The sequence below is a fragment of the Dermacentor albipictus genome, chromosome 10 (genome assembly GCF_038994185.2).
Source record: "Dermacentor albipictus isolate Rhodes 1998 colony chromosome 10, USDA_Dalb.pri_finalv2, whole genome shotgun sequence".
NCBI classification, from domain to species: domain Eukaryota; kingdom Metazoa; phylum Arthropoda; class Arachnida; order Ixodida; family Ixodidae; genus Dermacentor; species Dermacentor albipictus.
In genome coordinates, this window is record NC_091830.1 from 70,741,810 (window position 1) to 70,756,250 (window position 14,441).

General features: G+C 44.6%; 1 protein-coding gene across 2 annotated transcripts in view; it reads right to left on the reverse strand.

The window, feature by feature from the left end:
- Nucleotides 1-755: 755 nt before the first annotated feature.
- The window catches only part of LOC135899337 (zinc finger protein 84-like), a 30,712-nt gene continuing 17,026 nt past the window's right edge, over nucleotides 756-14,441 (reverse strand). For both annotated transcript variants that reach the window (XM_065428578.1, XM_065428587.1), the window contains one exon: nucleotides 756-2,885. In XM_065428578.1, coding sequence (XP_065284650.1) covers nucleotides 1,481-2,605 — 1,125 coding nt within the window. In that variant the 5' untranslated portion in view covers nucleotides 2,606-2,885 and the 3' untranslated portion in view covers nucleotides 756-1,480. The remainder of the gene's footprint in view (nucleotides 2,886-14,441) is intronic.

Below are 14,441 nucleotides of genomic sequence, written 5' to 3' on the forward strand. Positions count from 1 at the left end.
AATTTTTTCCTGCTTTAAGGATCTCTCGCGTCGGGCTTCGAAGCCTGTACATTACCAAGCTTTTCCGAGTCTGGTTTTCAACAATTGACAGCAATATGTACCACGTGCGACCGGTGTTGTTTACTGTATTGTTCTCATGCGGCAAGTCGTATATAGGCCAGACAGAGCAATGTCTAGATGAGCGCTTGTGCAAACATGTTTACATTATGAAAAAGAACAATGCTGGCATCACACAGATCAGAACTACCAGCCCATGTGAGTGCAAACTCGATTTTCATTAAAGCTTAGTAATGTACAGGACCCCAAGCCAGCGCACACAAGAAATCGTTGACCCCCCCCCAAAAAAAAAAAAAATTCAAAGTACACAGAGTTTATGTGCAATTGTTGTGTCGGTGCATCTTTTGCCAAACTAAATTACGTTCCCAAGTACATATGATGCGCATCAGTGCCAAGTTGTGCACAATTCTTGTTTCTTCTTAATTTTCATGTTTTTAGTTTCTTCATGGAACCCCCAGTATGTCTATTCTCTTAACAAAATAGTTAAAAGTTAGCCCTTGTCTAGGTCTGCTTTTCCTATTCCCGGTGTCAATGTTGTGCTTCAACTAGAAAAAGTTCCCACCTTACTGTGCAGCCAGTCAAAAACTAAAATGTGCTGTTCACAGGGTCAGGTGCACTTGTGATGGCAAGGTGCCTATTGAGGTGGCTTTTATGTACAGAAGTTTGAGGGTATAAGTGACACTGAAATAGCCTCTTGCTTAAGTGGAGGAGGAGGTGGAAAAACATTTATTGAAAAAAAAAATACAAGCAGGTGTTTCTGCTTGTGCGGGGAAGTGCCCTCAGTCCAGGGCTCCTGTACATCTTGCTGTCTCCTGGGCCTGCTGCACCAGTTGCTGCTTATCACGAGGGTCCGAGCTAGTCAGCAAGGCCTCCCACTGCTCAGGCGTGGGGTTGGGTTTGCGGGGCTGCCATTGTGTTGGGCCTCTTGCTTAAGTGGGTTTTGCATGTGTCAGTTCAGTGCAAACTTCCGGAATAACTCTGAGGACATGAAGAGCACTGACACGGCCTCTCACTGAGTGGATGAACCGGTGATCCTTCACTCAGGACTTTATGTGAACGAGTGGCTGTCCTTTCAGTACAGACTTCCACGACAAGTTCTCAGGACATGAAGGGCGCTGAACAGCCCCTTACATCAGCGGAAGTGCAGTTCAGTGCGAATTTCCGCAAATACCTCCTACAACATGAAGAGCACTGACACGGCCTCTCGCTGAGTGGATGCACAAGTGAACCTTCAGTCAGGACTTGAGGATAGCCCAGTGTTAATGCAGGGCATTGAAATGGCCTCCCGCCTGTGTGGATACGTGGGTGTCAGTTTTATGCAGACTTCCCCAAGAAGTTCTCAAGACATAAACGGCTCTGAAACGGCCTCTCACATTAGTGGAAGTGCAGGTGAACCTTCAATGTTGACTTTTGTGAGAAGCTTTCAGTGCATAAAGGGCACTGATATGGCATCTCGCCTGTGTGAATGTGTGTGCACATGTCGGATCAGATCACTATTTGCTGAGAAGCTTTTAGGGCACAAAGGGCACTGAAATGGCTTCTCACCTGTGTGGATGCGAAGGTGTCGGGTCACATGAGTCTTTTGTGAGAATCTCTGAGGGCACGAAGGACACTGAAATGGCTTCTCACCTGTGTGGATGCGAAGGTGTCGGGTCACATGAGTCTTTCGTGAGAAGCTCTGAGGGCATGAAGGGCAGTGAAATGGCTTCTCACCTGTGTGAGTACGCACGTGTTGGTCCACACTGCTCTTTTGTGAGAAGCTCTGAGGGCATAAATGGCACTTAAATGACTTCTCACCTGTGTGGATGCGCAGGTGTCGGTTAAGAGTAATCTTTCGTGAGAAGCTAAGAGAGCATGCAAGGCACTGATATGGCCTGTCGCCTGTATGGGTGCGCAGATGTTCGTTCATATTACTCTTTGCTGAGAAGCTTTGAGGGCAAAAAGGGCACTGAAATGGCTTCTCTCCTGTGTGGATGCGCAGGTGTAGGGTAAGATAATCCTTTTGTGAGAAGCTTTGAGGGCATGCAGGGCACTGATATGGCCTCTCGCCTGTATGGGTGTGCAGATGTCGGTTTAGACTACTCTTTCGTGAGAAGCTCCGAGGGCACGAAGGGCACTGAAACGGCTTCTCACCTATGTGAGTGCGCAGGTGTCGGTTAAGATTAGCCTTTTGTGAGAAGCTTCGAAGGCATGCAGGGCACTGAAATGGCTTCTCTCCTGTGTGGATGCGCAGGTGTTGAATAAGATTAACCTTATGTGAGAAGCTTTGAGGGCATGCAGTGCACTGATATTGCTTCTCGCCTGAGTGGGTGTGCAGGTGTCGGTTTAGAATACTCTTTCGTGAGAAGCTCTGAGGGCACGCAGGGCACTGGTATGGCCTCTCGCCTGTGTGAGTCCGCAGATGTTGGTTCAGAGCATTCTTTTGTTTGAAGCTTTGAGGGCAAGAAGGGCAGTGAAACGGCCTCTCGTCGCTGTGGATGCACAGGTGCTTCTTCAGTCTAGACTCCTCCATGAAGCTCTGAGGGCATAAATGGCAATGAAATGGCATCTCACCTGTGTGGATGCACAGGTATTGGTTTAAACGAGCTTTTTGTGAGCTCTAATGGCCGTTTGTATGTGCAAGCATGGAAATGTTGCTTCAGCTTGAATGTTTGCAAGAAGCTCCAAGGGCACAAATGAAATTCAAAGAGACACTGGGCTGTACGGATTGTGGCAGACACTTCAGATCACAGTTGATCCATCTCATAGTCACAGGAGCTGCAGCAGTGGCGGTATCCTTCATCTAACTGCACCATCTGCATTTGCTGGACAGCTGGAATGCATCAATGCTGCACCAAGAAAACAAGACAGGTTAGCCGAACAATGCTTTTCACTTAAAAATAAATATGGATTGACAATATGCCAAAGAATTACATAGATAGTAGTGGTAAAGAACAGCCTTTTCTTCATTCAATGTCTTGACGGCAATTTCAGATCAATTCAGAGCACAGAAGGCCAACCATATTGATTTGGAAAATATGTTTTTATGATTGCTCAGTGGCCAAGTTTATGAAGTTTGCACATGCTCTTGCTTAAAACATTTTTTAACTGCAAGGTACAGTGAGAAGACTAGGAGCATGGTATTAATGCAAGCTGCTGTTCCAGTCAAGGGCAACAACCCGAACATTCAATAGTACAGTCACGAGCCTGATAACCAAATTAGGAGCAGCAGCACTTCATCTCGAACCAGGTTTCATTATATTGTCTGTTGTGGTAGACAGCTACACTTCTGAAATTTATTTCTAAATTCTGCCGACTCACTTGAGTCCAAGGAGGAATGGATATACAAATAACGCAAACATCAAGGGACGAAGAGCAAAGTTTGGAAAACAATATTATAGCAAAACAATACAAATCACAAATATGACTACATAGCTACTTTCAACAACACTCTTAGGCAATTCATTCCATTTTTTGTCTTAGAAAAATATTACTATCTAGAACATTATTCACAACTCGTAGGTCCTTTCTCATTCTAGTGTGGTATTGACGAATGTTCATGCAAGAAGGGGGACACAGGTAAAATGATTTCATAATGTTAGACTTTGCTGTATACTAAACACAAGAGTTGTAGCCTGTTTAGCACGTCTTGACTGTAATTATTCAACGTAGAGAGTAATCAGCACCTGCAATACACTATCAGTTTTCTTGTAGAATTCGCAGATGAACCGAACTACTATTTGCTGCACTCATTTTAAGTTAATATTTTTTGGCAGGTGGATTCCACAAAGCTTATGCATATTCAAGGCTAGGTCTAACATCGTAGTGAATGCCCCTATACATTTACCTATATAGGGCATTCTGTGAAATTGCGACAAATGCCCATAAACTTCTGAGAGCACTCATGCAAATGTTTTCAATATGCTCGTTTCCCCCCATGTTGTGTTATAGTTACCCGGAGGTACTAATAGGTGGAAGCATCGTTAGGTAGTGTTGCCAATGAATTAAGGAAAGTGTGAAGGTGTTTCTTTGCTGCATATCTTCCTAACACAGCACTTATTATTGTTCAAGCTGATTTCCCACACTTCACGCCAGTGACAAATTTTATCAAGTTTATTTGCCGAGCTTAGTTTCATCGGCTTGTGATTCAACTACTGTGTACAATACATCCACAAAAAGTTTTATTTCAAATCGAATTCAACCATATTTGCTGTGTCATTGACTATTAGGAACAGGAGAGGTCCCAAGAATGACCTCTGTGGTACACCTGATGTGAAAAAAAAACACCTCAAATACAATCGCCAACTTTGACATAGTGAACATGGTTTTTGAGGTAGGCTCTGATAGAACGCACAGATTTCCTGTCTATTGCGACTGCATAAAGCTTACACGGAGCTTTCTGTTCAGGAACTTAAAGGCATTGGCAAAATCTAATAAGCTGCCGCCATTTGTTCCCTGTTACTAACTCCTAAGTCATGAGGCAATAAATGAGTTACAGTAAAAGCTTTCCATAAAACCACGCTGGACTTCAGGCAGCATATCGTCTTCATCTAGGTATTGTTTAAGGTGCCAACAAATCACATGCTTTAACTTATTGCGGCAAAGTTATGTCAGTGAGACAGGATAATTTTGCATGTGTAGGGGTTGCTCTCACTTTCATATAGGTAACAATCAAGAAGTTGTACGTTCAGTAGGAACAGCCTACTGCATTAACGATGCATTAAGTACATCAAACTAAAGTAAATACACTCCACCGGTATCCCCTCCTAATTACAATACATTGCTGACATAACTGATATATTTCACCTAAGAATTACACGGATACTACAATGCAACAAAAAATACGTTACTGTCATCTGTATAGAAATTTTTTAAATGTCACAATTGGCCCAACAAGGGCATTGGGCCTGCGTTTGATCCTTAAACCAGAACAAATTTTTCATTGACAGCTTTATTTCCTAGAAATCTGAATCGTTTTCATTTGGAGATTTGCACTACGCTAAGGTTAATGGTGCTTTTTCCTTCACAGGGTGTTCTTCACCTTTAGGGATGTCTACATCATCGCCGCAACTGTCACCAATTGTTGCTTTGTCTATAATTTCATTCAGCTCTGCAGCCTTCAAAACAGAGGTGACAATAGCAGTATAAATGGAGGCACCACTATCAAAATGGTGGTAGCAGAGACTGTTAGATGTTCCCAGTACAATGTCAAAAAAAGAAAGACAAGTGGTCTGCTGCATAAGCATAAGCCCGAGTCAAAAATATAGTCGCTGGCATTACAAACATATACACATAGGTGCTCCCCTTTCCAATGACCAGGCTGTCTACTCAGTTGACATTTCCAAATTCTCTGTGTTTTACAGGTTTTCCCTGAGTGCCTTTGCAAAATTCCCTGAGTGACACGGAACTTTGTTTCATGTCAAGGCATGCTGACACAATGTCACCCAATGCTGTCGCACTCTAGTAAGCATGTTAAAAAGTTTTAAAAAAACAGGACTTAATTTAGTTTGAATAGTAAGGAGTAGTGTTTATCTTATTCAAAACGAAAACACAATGGAGGGGTTAGTAAAATACACAGTGAATCAAATATCCCTAAATATATGGCAAAGCCCATTGCAAATCGTGTTGAACATCTTCAAATACAAATAAAATGAGGTGCATACAGAGCATACAGAAGCAAATATTTTCAAATATGAGCTCTTTCAATCAACTGATAGCAAGCTCATTGGTTTGAGGCCCAAACTTTATCACAACTAAGATTCTCTCTCAGCAGCAGGAAAGTCAAGCTCAACTGTCCTGACCTACTCTCAGCCAGCACACAACGCCTCAGTGTTACGTTCCACTGCTTTAAAGAGTTTTATTTGGTTTGGATGAGAGACACCTGCATCTTGGCGTCAGTAAACACTTTGTTTTTTGAGCTCAAGCTACTTCAAAGAAGTGGCAGCCCACTTCCTTTCCCGTTCATTTCTCAATGAGTCAGTATTTTGTTGTCATCCTTCTTCCGCTTCGCATTTGCACCTATAACCATTTGAAGTGTCTTCTTGGTCACCTGTACAGACAACGTCCGATTTTTCGGACTCCCTAAGGGTCAGAAAAATGTCTGAAAAATCGGGCAGTTCAAAAAGATGAATGCATGTCTTTTACAACCCTTGAAGGCTCAAATCGACACAGGCACATCTGAAAAAACTCTGAAGGCTTAGGTATAGGTATAGGTATTAGGTATATTGGTGCTCATACTGGGACAGGAGATTGCGGCTGCATACGTCTAAAATTCAGGAATACATACTGGGTCCTGTGACAATCTGCCTTTTTCATTTTCCTGCCGCACGCCACAGAAACGTTTTGGAAATGTACTGGGGCCTTCGCCGATTGATTTGTGTGCATGCGCCCATGTTGAGTGTGCATGAGTTGTGCATTTCGTTGATCGAGAATCATTAGCTCTTTCGTGACCGCGAGAAAATGGTCGTTCTTTACAGCTCTTGGAAAAAAAAATTATTTACCACTACAAATAATATTACAGCAGATATCGCAGCATAGCATATTGTGCATAATAAAATGCTCTTTCCAAATACATACGTTGCCAAAAAAAATTTATTAGGTAAAATGAAAAAAATTCTAGGAAGCCCCATTTTTGCTGCCAGTTGATAAAAACAATAATAAAAACATATCTACAAAAATATTAATATAAAATAAAACTCAGAACACACATTTCAAAGACAAATAACCCAGGAATGGTGCCTGAAAAAATGAATGCTCAGTACACCTCCTTTCTTCAGATACAAAAAAGAAACCAAGACCAGTTCATCACTCATGCCATGTGGTGAAGCAGTTCCTGGACTTTGTGACGCATAGGTGCACTCCACATTTTTCCCAGTCTTTTTTTTTCCCAATGTCTTTCTTTTTCAACATTGCGATCCTCGTAACACATTTTGCAGTTTGGCTTCCAGGACCGATCACTTTCAGAGCCGCTGGGCAAGTACAAGATTATGCATCCAAGCACATCTGTTTACATTTTTGCACGGTGTCTTTATCACCTCTGCAGAGAAGAACATTAGAAATAACTCCCCCGCAATTGTAAACTGTCTAGTGCTGACCTGTAGTGCCGGGCCAAGATGTGCTACAAGCAGCTTTCTTGGCGTGAACGGAAGTTTCTTTGCTGCCAGTCATAGCACATCATAACAAAGCGAAGTATGCACCCTGAAGATAATCAGAGCAGCTCTCAGGCCATGAAAAAAGATAGGCAGATAAGCGCGCGTAAGGCAGGAGACCGCTCAAAGCAGTGAACTCATCGGTGAACAGCTGTGAATGTCCCATGCTGGTTCAAAACATTGTTGCTGTCAGAGCTTGAATCTGCTTTACTGTCACCTTCGGAATAGTAACTCGAGTCCCCATCACTAAATTCAAGTGTGAGTGCAGCATAGTTTCAAGCAGGATGCTTTTCTCACAACACAGCTGCGTGGGACGACGCCATGGGAGCAACTTTCAATAACAGTGCAGTGACACCGGCGTGGCCCTTGCCAAGATTTTATGAGAAGCGTTATCGAAATTCTTGGAAACTAGTTGCAAAAGCCAGGTCTACATGTTGGACATATGGCCGACCTCTAGAAATACACTGGGCAGAATAAAATGACCCAAGACTTCAAACCAAAGCTCACTAATGAACAGGTGGCATCATTTTTGGTTAATTATCACCACTCAGCACTGTTGGACGGCAAGCCGGCTATATAATTTAATTTGTGACATGCTGAAAGTCATTTGTTTACAAAATTTTGATGCTAGTGTGGCATAAGCATGAGCGGCATGCTTCTTTCTCGAGCACGGTAGAAATTGGTGGCCACACCTCTTTTTACTACAGCATACACACATTAGTTTGCAAGAAGGTCCGTAAAAAATCACAACATTGCCAGAGTGTGAAAATTTAAACTGATTCTAAAAGTGCAGTGCATGTACTAACTACTGGATGGCCTTGTATGGATAAGAAATGGCTCCAATAAGTCAAAATTTGTGCTCTAAAGCGTTGTTCAATGACGACCGATTTGAGTAGGTGTGGTAAAGAAAAAGTTAATGGCTTCTCCAGGACAGAACGTCGTTCCTGGAAGTCATGAGGCACTCAGTGACTACTGGGTGAGCAGGCCTGAGTGCCCTTTTTTTGCAAAAAGTGTGGCCGATAAAGGCACACTGAGTTCTCTTTGCCGACATGGCTGCCTTGGAGTTTGTTGTCGCTGATTTCCTGTACTTGGAGCTCACTTTTTATATTCTTTCAGGATCAGGAAGTATCTCGCTCACAGGATCTGCGGAGTGGTCAGGGTGCAGGAGTAGTAGCACGTCAAGTACTCCAATGGATCAGGAAGCATCTCGTTCACAGGATCTGTGGAGTGATCAGCGTGCAGCAGTGGTAGCACATCAAGTACTACAGGAGACTCATGTCTCACAGTGACGACGACAAAGGTCACATCACCAACTGCCGTGGTTGAAAAGGGGGTCTCAAGGTGAAGGGGCAAAAGTCAAATGCGCTGCCCTAGACAGTGAGCTAAACTTTGTGCCAGAAGATCAAGAGCACCAACATACTGTCGCCGAGGCCTCGAAGGGGTGCACCAATCCAGGAATAGTGTGTGACTGGGGTGTAGCACTGAAGCGGTGACGTGTGTTCAGCTTCAGTGTCCACAAAGGCCTTCAACTTCCCCCTATGCCATCAATGCGCACCCGCAGTGTTGGAAGCAGGTATATTTGGTAATGAATGGCGGGACACAAAGTATGCTGCACGGCCAACAATATTATACACTTCATGAATACTTGACCGGCAGTTTCCTGAAATATATGTTCTTGTTCAAGACCAAGAGCCAAGCCACTAAATGCTCCACAGTGGCATGCTGCAGCAACATTCATTTGATGAAACGGCATACCCTCCCTCCAATAGCACCGACTGTTCTGATGATGAGTCACTACCGATGTATTGCTTGCGAAACCCATCCGTTCACTACAATGTTGAAGTCAAACCCCGAAGCAGTCCCTTAGGGCACCATTTGGAGTGCTAGAGTATACTTGAAGCAGTGGGGCACAGTTTGTGCCGCCTTGATGAGAAAACATAAAATACCTTGTGCAGTGATGGAACAGCCATTTGACCTTCTAATACAGATGCTAGCATTGGCAAAAAGCTGATTTTGCAAAGCAACTAGCACGTCTGGCACAATGTCAAACCTACCTCAATCTTTCTTTTTTTCGTTTAGATTACTTAAGGCAAGTTCGGCACAAAACCGTACAGTGTAATTTTAACTGAAATAGGCAACTAATAAAGCAGACTCTATTTTATGCGAAAAAATATGGCATTCCGGATAAAAAGAACCCAACTTTTAAAGCAATGGTCATACTTTGTGTACATTGTGGTATAAGGTTGTTTATTGATTGTAATGCTAAGCGCTTATTCAAGCGCAATTCGAACGCCTCTCTACCACCAAGACGGGTCGCAGTATACTGACGTTCCTGGGTTACAACCCACAAGCTCCCAGCCGGCAACCGTGCGAGATTACAGATGAGGCGCGGGCCCACATTTACGTGGACCCCATCCCGAAGAACATGCACCCAGAGTACAACCAAGAACGGTGGCAGGCTCGGGCCAAGGCCCTCACCGAACAACACGCCCAATACCCACATGCTCGGTACGTGGACGCCACGGAATACAAGCGGGAAGGCTTCGCGGCAGTGGTCGTTGCGGCGGCTACCGGCACCAAAACAACGGCAGCGAGCATGCGGTGCACGAATGCCACAGACACTGAGGAGGTTGCCATCGCTCTGGCGATCACCAAGGCCGAGTGTCGCACCGTGCTCAGCGACTCGAGGAATGCCATGCGCAACTTTGCCAAGGGGCTAATATGCGCGCTGGCAGCCGCCATCATCGGCTAGCTCCAGCTTCAAAACCGTGGCAGCACCGTCCGTATCAAGTGGTTCCCGGCGCACACCGGCGAGTGTGCATCCTCACCGAACCACAACGAGACGGCCCATTCGGCGGCGCGAGTGCTTATTTTCCACGCCCCCGAGAGTGACCGTTCTGTGTGGTGGTTCGAAACCAAGGACAGATTGACTAGTTATGCCGAAGTAACCAAGCCGGACGGACAATGCCACCTCTCCACCCGGCACTCACTCGGGAGCAGGCCGTAATCCTAAGGCAAATACAGACTGCGTCACTCCTCGGCCCCGCAATGCTGCACGTGCTTCACCCAGAGCTCTATCAGAGTGGGCTGTGCGGTATTTGTGCAGTGGGTGCAGCAGACCAATGGCACATCATGTGGGACTGTGCCAGGTTCCCGACGGTAGCTATCTCCAGGACTTACCCGCCCGAACTTCAAGGCACACTGCAGTCTGCAGACAAGGACTCACCACTATGGGCCGTTCAGCAGGCCCGGGGTGCGCTCAAAAAGCACAAGCCTCATGACCCACTACAAACGGGCCCAACTGGGCTAGTGCAGAGTAGAGTAAAACCCCGGGTCGATGCTTGGCCAATGTCACGACGCGTTAAACCGTCGTTTGCCGGCACTTTATTAAAGTTATCCCTATCCTATCCTAAGCGCTTATTAATAATTGAAAAGTTTCGTCTTCAGCAGGTATTTAATATTAACTCTAAATGACTAAAAAATACTGTCTAAGTTTCTAGCAGGTTTTCATTTCATATTTTTTATCAATCTTTAATGGCAGGTCATATTCTCCAAGATTGAAAAACCGCCAAAGTCGTACCAATCTTCGAAGAGGTTAACAAAAGCTTGTCTGAAAATTACCGACCCATATTGTTGACGTGTGTATGCTGTAAAGCGGAATATATTACTGCATCTCATCTTTACCATCACCTAGAATCCAACAACTTCCTTTTCATAATTAACATCGTTTCATTAGAGGTTTGCCGTGCAAAATGCAACCTCTTGAATTTACGACAGACTCACATTTTAACATGACTCAAACCTTCAAACTCGCTGCGTCTTTTTGGATTTTCTAAAGCTTTCGAACACGCAGCTCATTAATTTATTTATTAATTTGATACCTGCTTCACCTTTGCAGGCATTACAGCAGGGAGATACATAAAAATAAGCATAATATTTGAGACCAACAAAGAAACTAATTACACAAAGCATGGTAAAAATCATCATTTGACACAATGGATACAATCATAGGCGGAAGATCATTCCACTCTCTTATACATCTAACAAAAAAATGAGTAGCGCAAGACGTCACCTTTAAAGGCAAATTCATTTACTTTGAGACTGTGGTCCCTTCTTTGGGATATATAGGACGGCTCTTGGATTTACTTCTTATTGATTCCAGTTTTAGAATCTTAGATATGGAAAAATTTCAACCTGAGGTTTCGTCTACGATCTTTCAAGTCTTCCCATTTAAGTTTACTTTTGCTTTCTCTCATACTAAGTTGACGATCTCAATTACCTAGAACGAATCGCACTGCCCTATTCTGCATTTTTTCAAGTGTATCAGTCAGCTCTTTGGTATATGGATCCCCTGTCATTATCGATCATTATCGCCCGTTTCTGAAATTATCGTCTTTAAAATTGATTCATTAACTTTATCCTGACTTTGGAAATTTCTTTCGGTTAGACCGCAGTTTACTTTTGCTAACAGCCTCTCCTCGTCCCTTTCGAATGTTTCTTCTGGTATACCAAAAGGAAGTCTTCTTGGTCCCTTACTACTTCTAACAAACAATAATGACGTACCCAATGACTTCTCATCACACATGCTCATATTCGCTGTAGACTGCATTATCTATTGTTCTATTAACTGCTCTGGTGGCCACCTGATCCTCCAAAATTATCTTAAACAAATTACTCCTTGGCGTAACACTTGGCTAATGACTCTAAACTCACCAAAATGTAAAGTTATGTCCTTCATCTGCAAATGTCCTAACTTGAATCATTCCTGCTGTATTAGAAATGTCCTGTTATCTCTGGCCTTATCATTAAAATATCTGGGCGTATATCTTTCAACAAACCTCTCCTGGACTTCTCACATTACCATCGTCTGTGCTAGTGCTCCACGATCACTGGGTCACCTGTGCCACAACCTTCTAAACTTACCTACACATATCGGCAAACTGGCACTTCAAACATTCATTCGCCCTCAGCTTGAGTTCACTGCTGAGGTCTAGTCTCCCCACGAAAATTACTCAAGTAACATGCTGCAATCAATCCAAATAGAGGTGCACGTTTCATTTACCGGAAAGCTTCCCCTTTCCCTTCAGCCGCTAAGTAACCGTCGTGACATAGCCCTTTTGTCATTATTCCATAAGTACACCCACCCCACAAACAAATGCTCCCTACGCCTAGAAGCATCATCGCACAGGTCACACACATTACACAATAATCTTAGCTTCACGTGCATTTACGGTAAAACTGAAGCATTCAAAGTGTTTGCATTCCATGTGCCTTTCATCTCTGAAACAGCCTCCCCGATAACATAGTTGTGGAAACTGACCGTGAAAAATTAAGGCACTTGGTTAGCTCGCTTAACCCTTGTCAACTCATGCTTTCTTATTCACTGTTCGGTTGTTTCTTGCTTTTTCCTTACACTGTATTACATTTGTTACAAACTAATAAAGTTGCTTTTTATTGTTCAGGTACACAGCTGTACTTTGTTAATGTGTTTCTGTCATCTTTAGGCTGTGCACCTGGCTGGCATTGTTTCTTTCGACCTTCAGATTATTACGTGTGGAAAGACATAGACTAAAGAGGCTATTTAAACTGGAGCCAGGCAGCTAGACCGACCCTTGCTCGTGTTAAGGGCACCAACCAACTTCGTCATTCTCGCGGCAGCTCGTCTCTTGAGCATCACTCTATGATATCATAATACTACCCCTCACCCGCCGGCGGCAAAAGCGCTGTCACGGTGCTTTTAAATTTGCAAGGCGCATGGAGAGTTGCAGGGCTTGAGTCAGGCGACGTTGACAATGTCACTGGTTGTCACAGCGCAGGGCATAGTGGGCATGGCTAGAACGACTTCTTAGGTGATATTGGTCACTTGGCGGAACATGCGATATGGGCCTGTATAACAGGAAACAAAGGCCAACTTTACACAATGGTGACCAACGCAACACGAGGATGCCAGGCACAAAATGGACACCACGGTGACGGAAGTCATAGTGTTGCTTCTGTTTGTCTTGAGACACTTGTAGACGAACGCACGCAAGTTGGCGAGCGTGGTCAGCATGGGTGATTGCATTATGGGCATAATCACTAGTTGAAGCTGTGGCATACGGAAGCACAGTGTCTAGTGGTAGCGTCGGTTCGTGGCCATACAAGAGGTAAAATGGGGAAAAGCCAGCAGTTTTGAGACGGGAATAGTTGTACGCAAAGGCAATGTAAGGTAGGGCCAAGTCCCAGTCATGGTGGTCCTCTGAAACGTATTTGGACAGCATGCCTGTAAGGGTGCGGTTCAAACGCTCAGTGAGGCCGTTCGTTTGGGGGTGGTAGGAGGTGGTAAATTTATGCTGTATTGAGCAGGCACGCATGATGTCGTCAATTACTTTGGCCAAAAACGTACGGCTGCAGTCTGTTAGCAATTGTCGCGGAGCACCATGCATCAAAATGATATCATGTAGGAGCAAGTCCGCAACATCAGTTGTGCAACTGGTTGGAAGAGCACGGGTTACGGCGTAGCAGGTCACGTAACCCGCCGCAACTGCATCCCACTTGTTTCCTGATGTAGATTCCGGAAATGGGCCGAGCAGATCTAGCCGACACGATGGAAGGGCTCGGCAGGGACGTCTAGCGGCTGCAAGTAACCAGCGGGGAGCTGGGAAGGCTTCTTGCGTCGTTGGCAAAGTTCACAAGCGGCAATGTAATGTCGTACGGAACAGGCAAGGCCCAGCCAGAAAAACCGGCGACATACACGGTCATAGGTTAAAGATACGCCGAGGTGCCCTGCCGTTGGTGCATCATGAAGCTCTTCTAGAACGGTGGAGTGGAGGTGTTTAGGTATTCCAAGTAGGAACTCAGAGCCATCCAGATGAAGGTTACAACGGTACAAAGTACCGTCGCAGAGCACGAAGAGGCATAGAGCAGCATCGGCCGGACAATGTTCAAAACAGCCTATGAGTGCTCTGATGTAGGCATCACGACGTTGCTCGTCAGCGAAATGAAGCAGCTGTGATGCAGAGAATACGCAAGAAGCACTGGCAATATTGGAGGAGTCAGAGTCGTCAACAGGGTAACGCGACAAGCTGTCAGTGTCTTGGTGCAGGCGGCCAGACTTGTACACCACGGTATATGAATATTCTTGTAGCCTCAAAGCCCATCGACCAAGCTGGCCTGTAGGATAATTTAACGATGAGAGCCAGCAGAGAGCATGATGGTCAGTGACTACGGAAAAAGGGTGAACGTAAAGGTAAGGAGTGAACTTCGGAACCGCCCAGA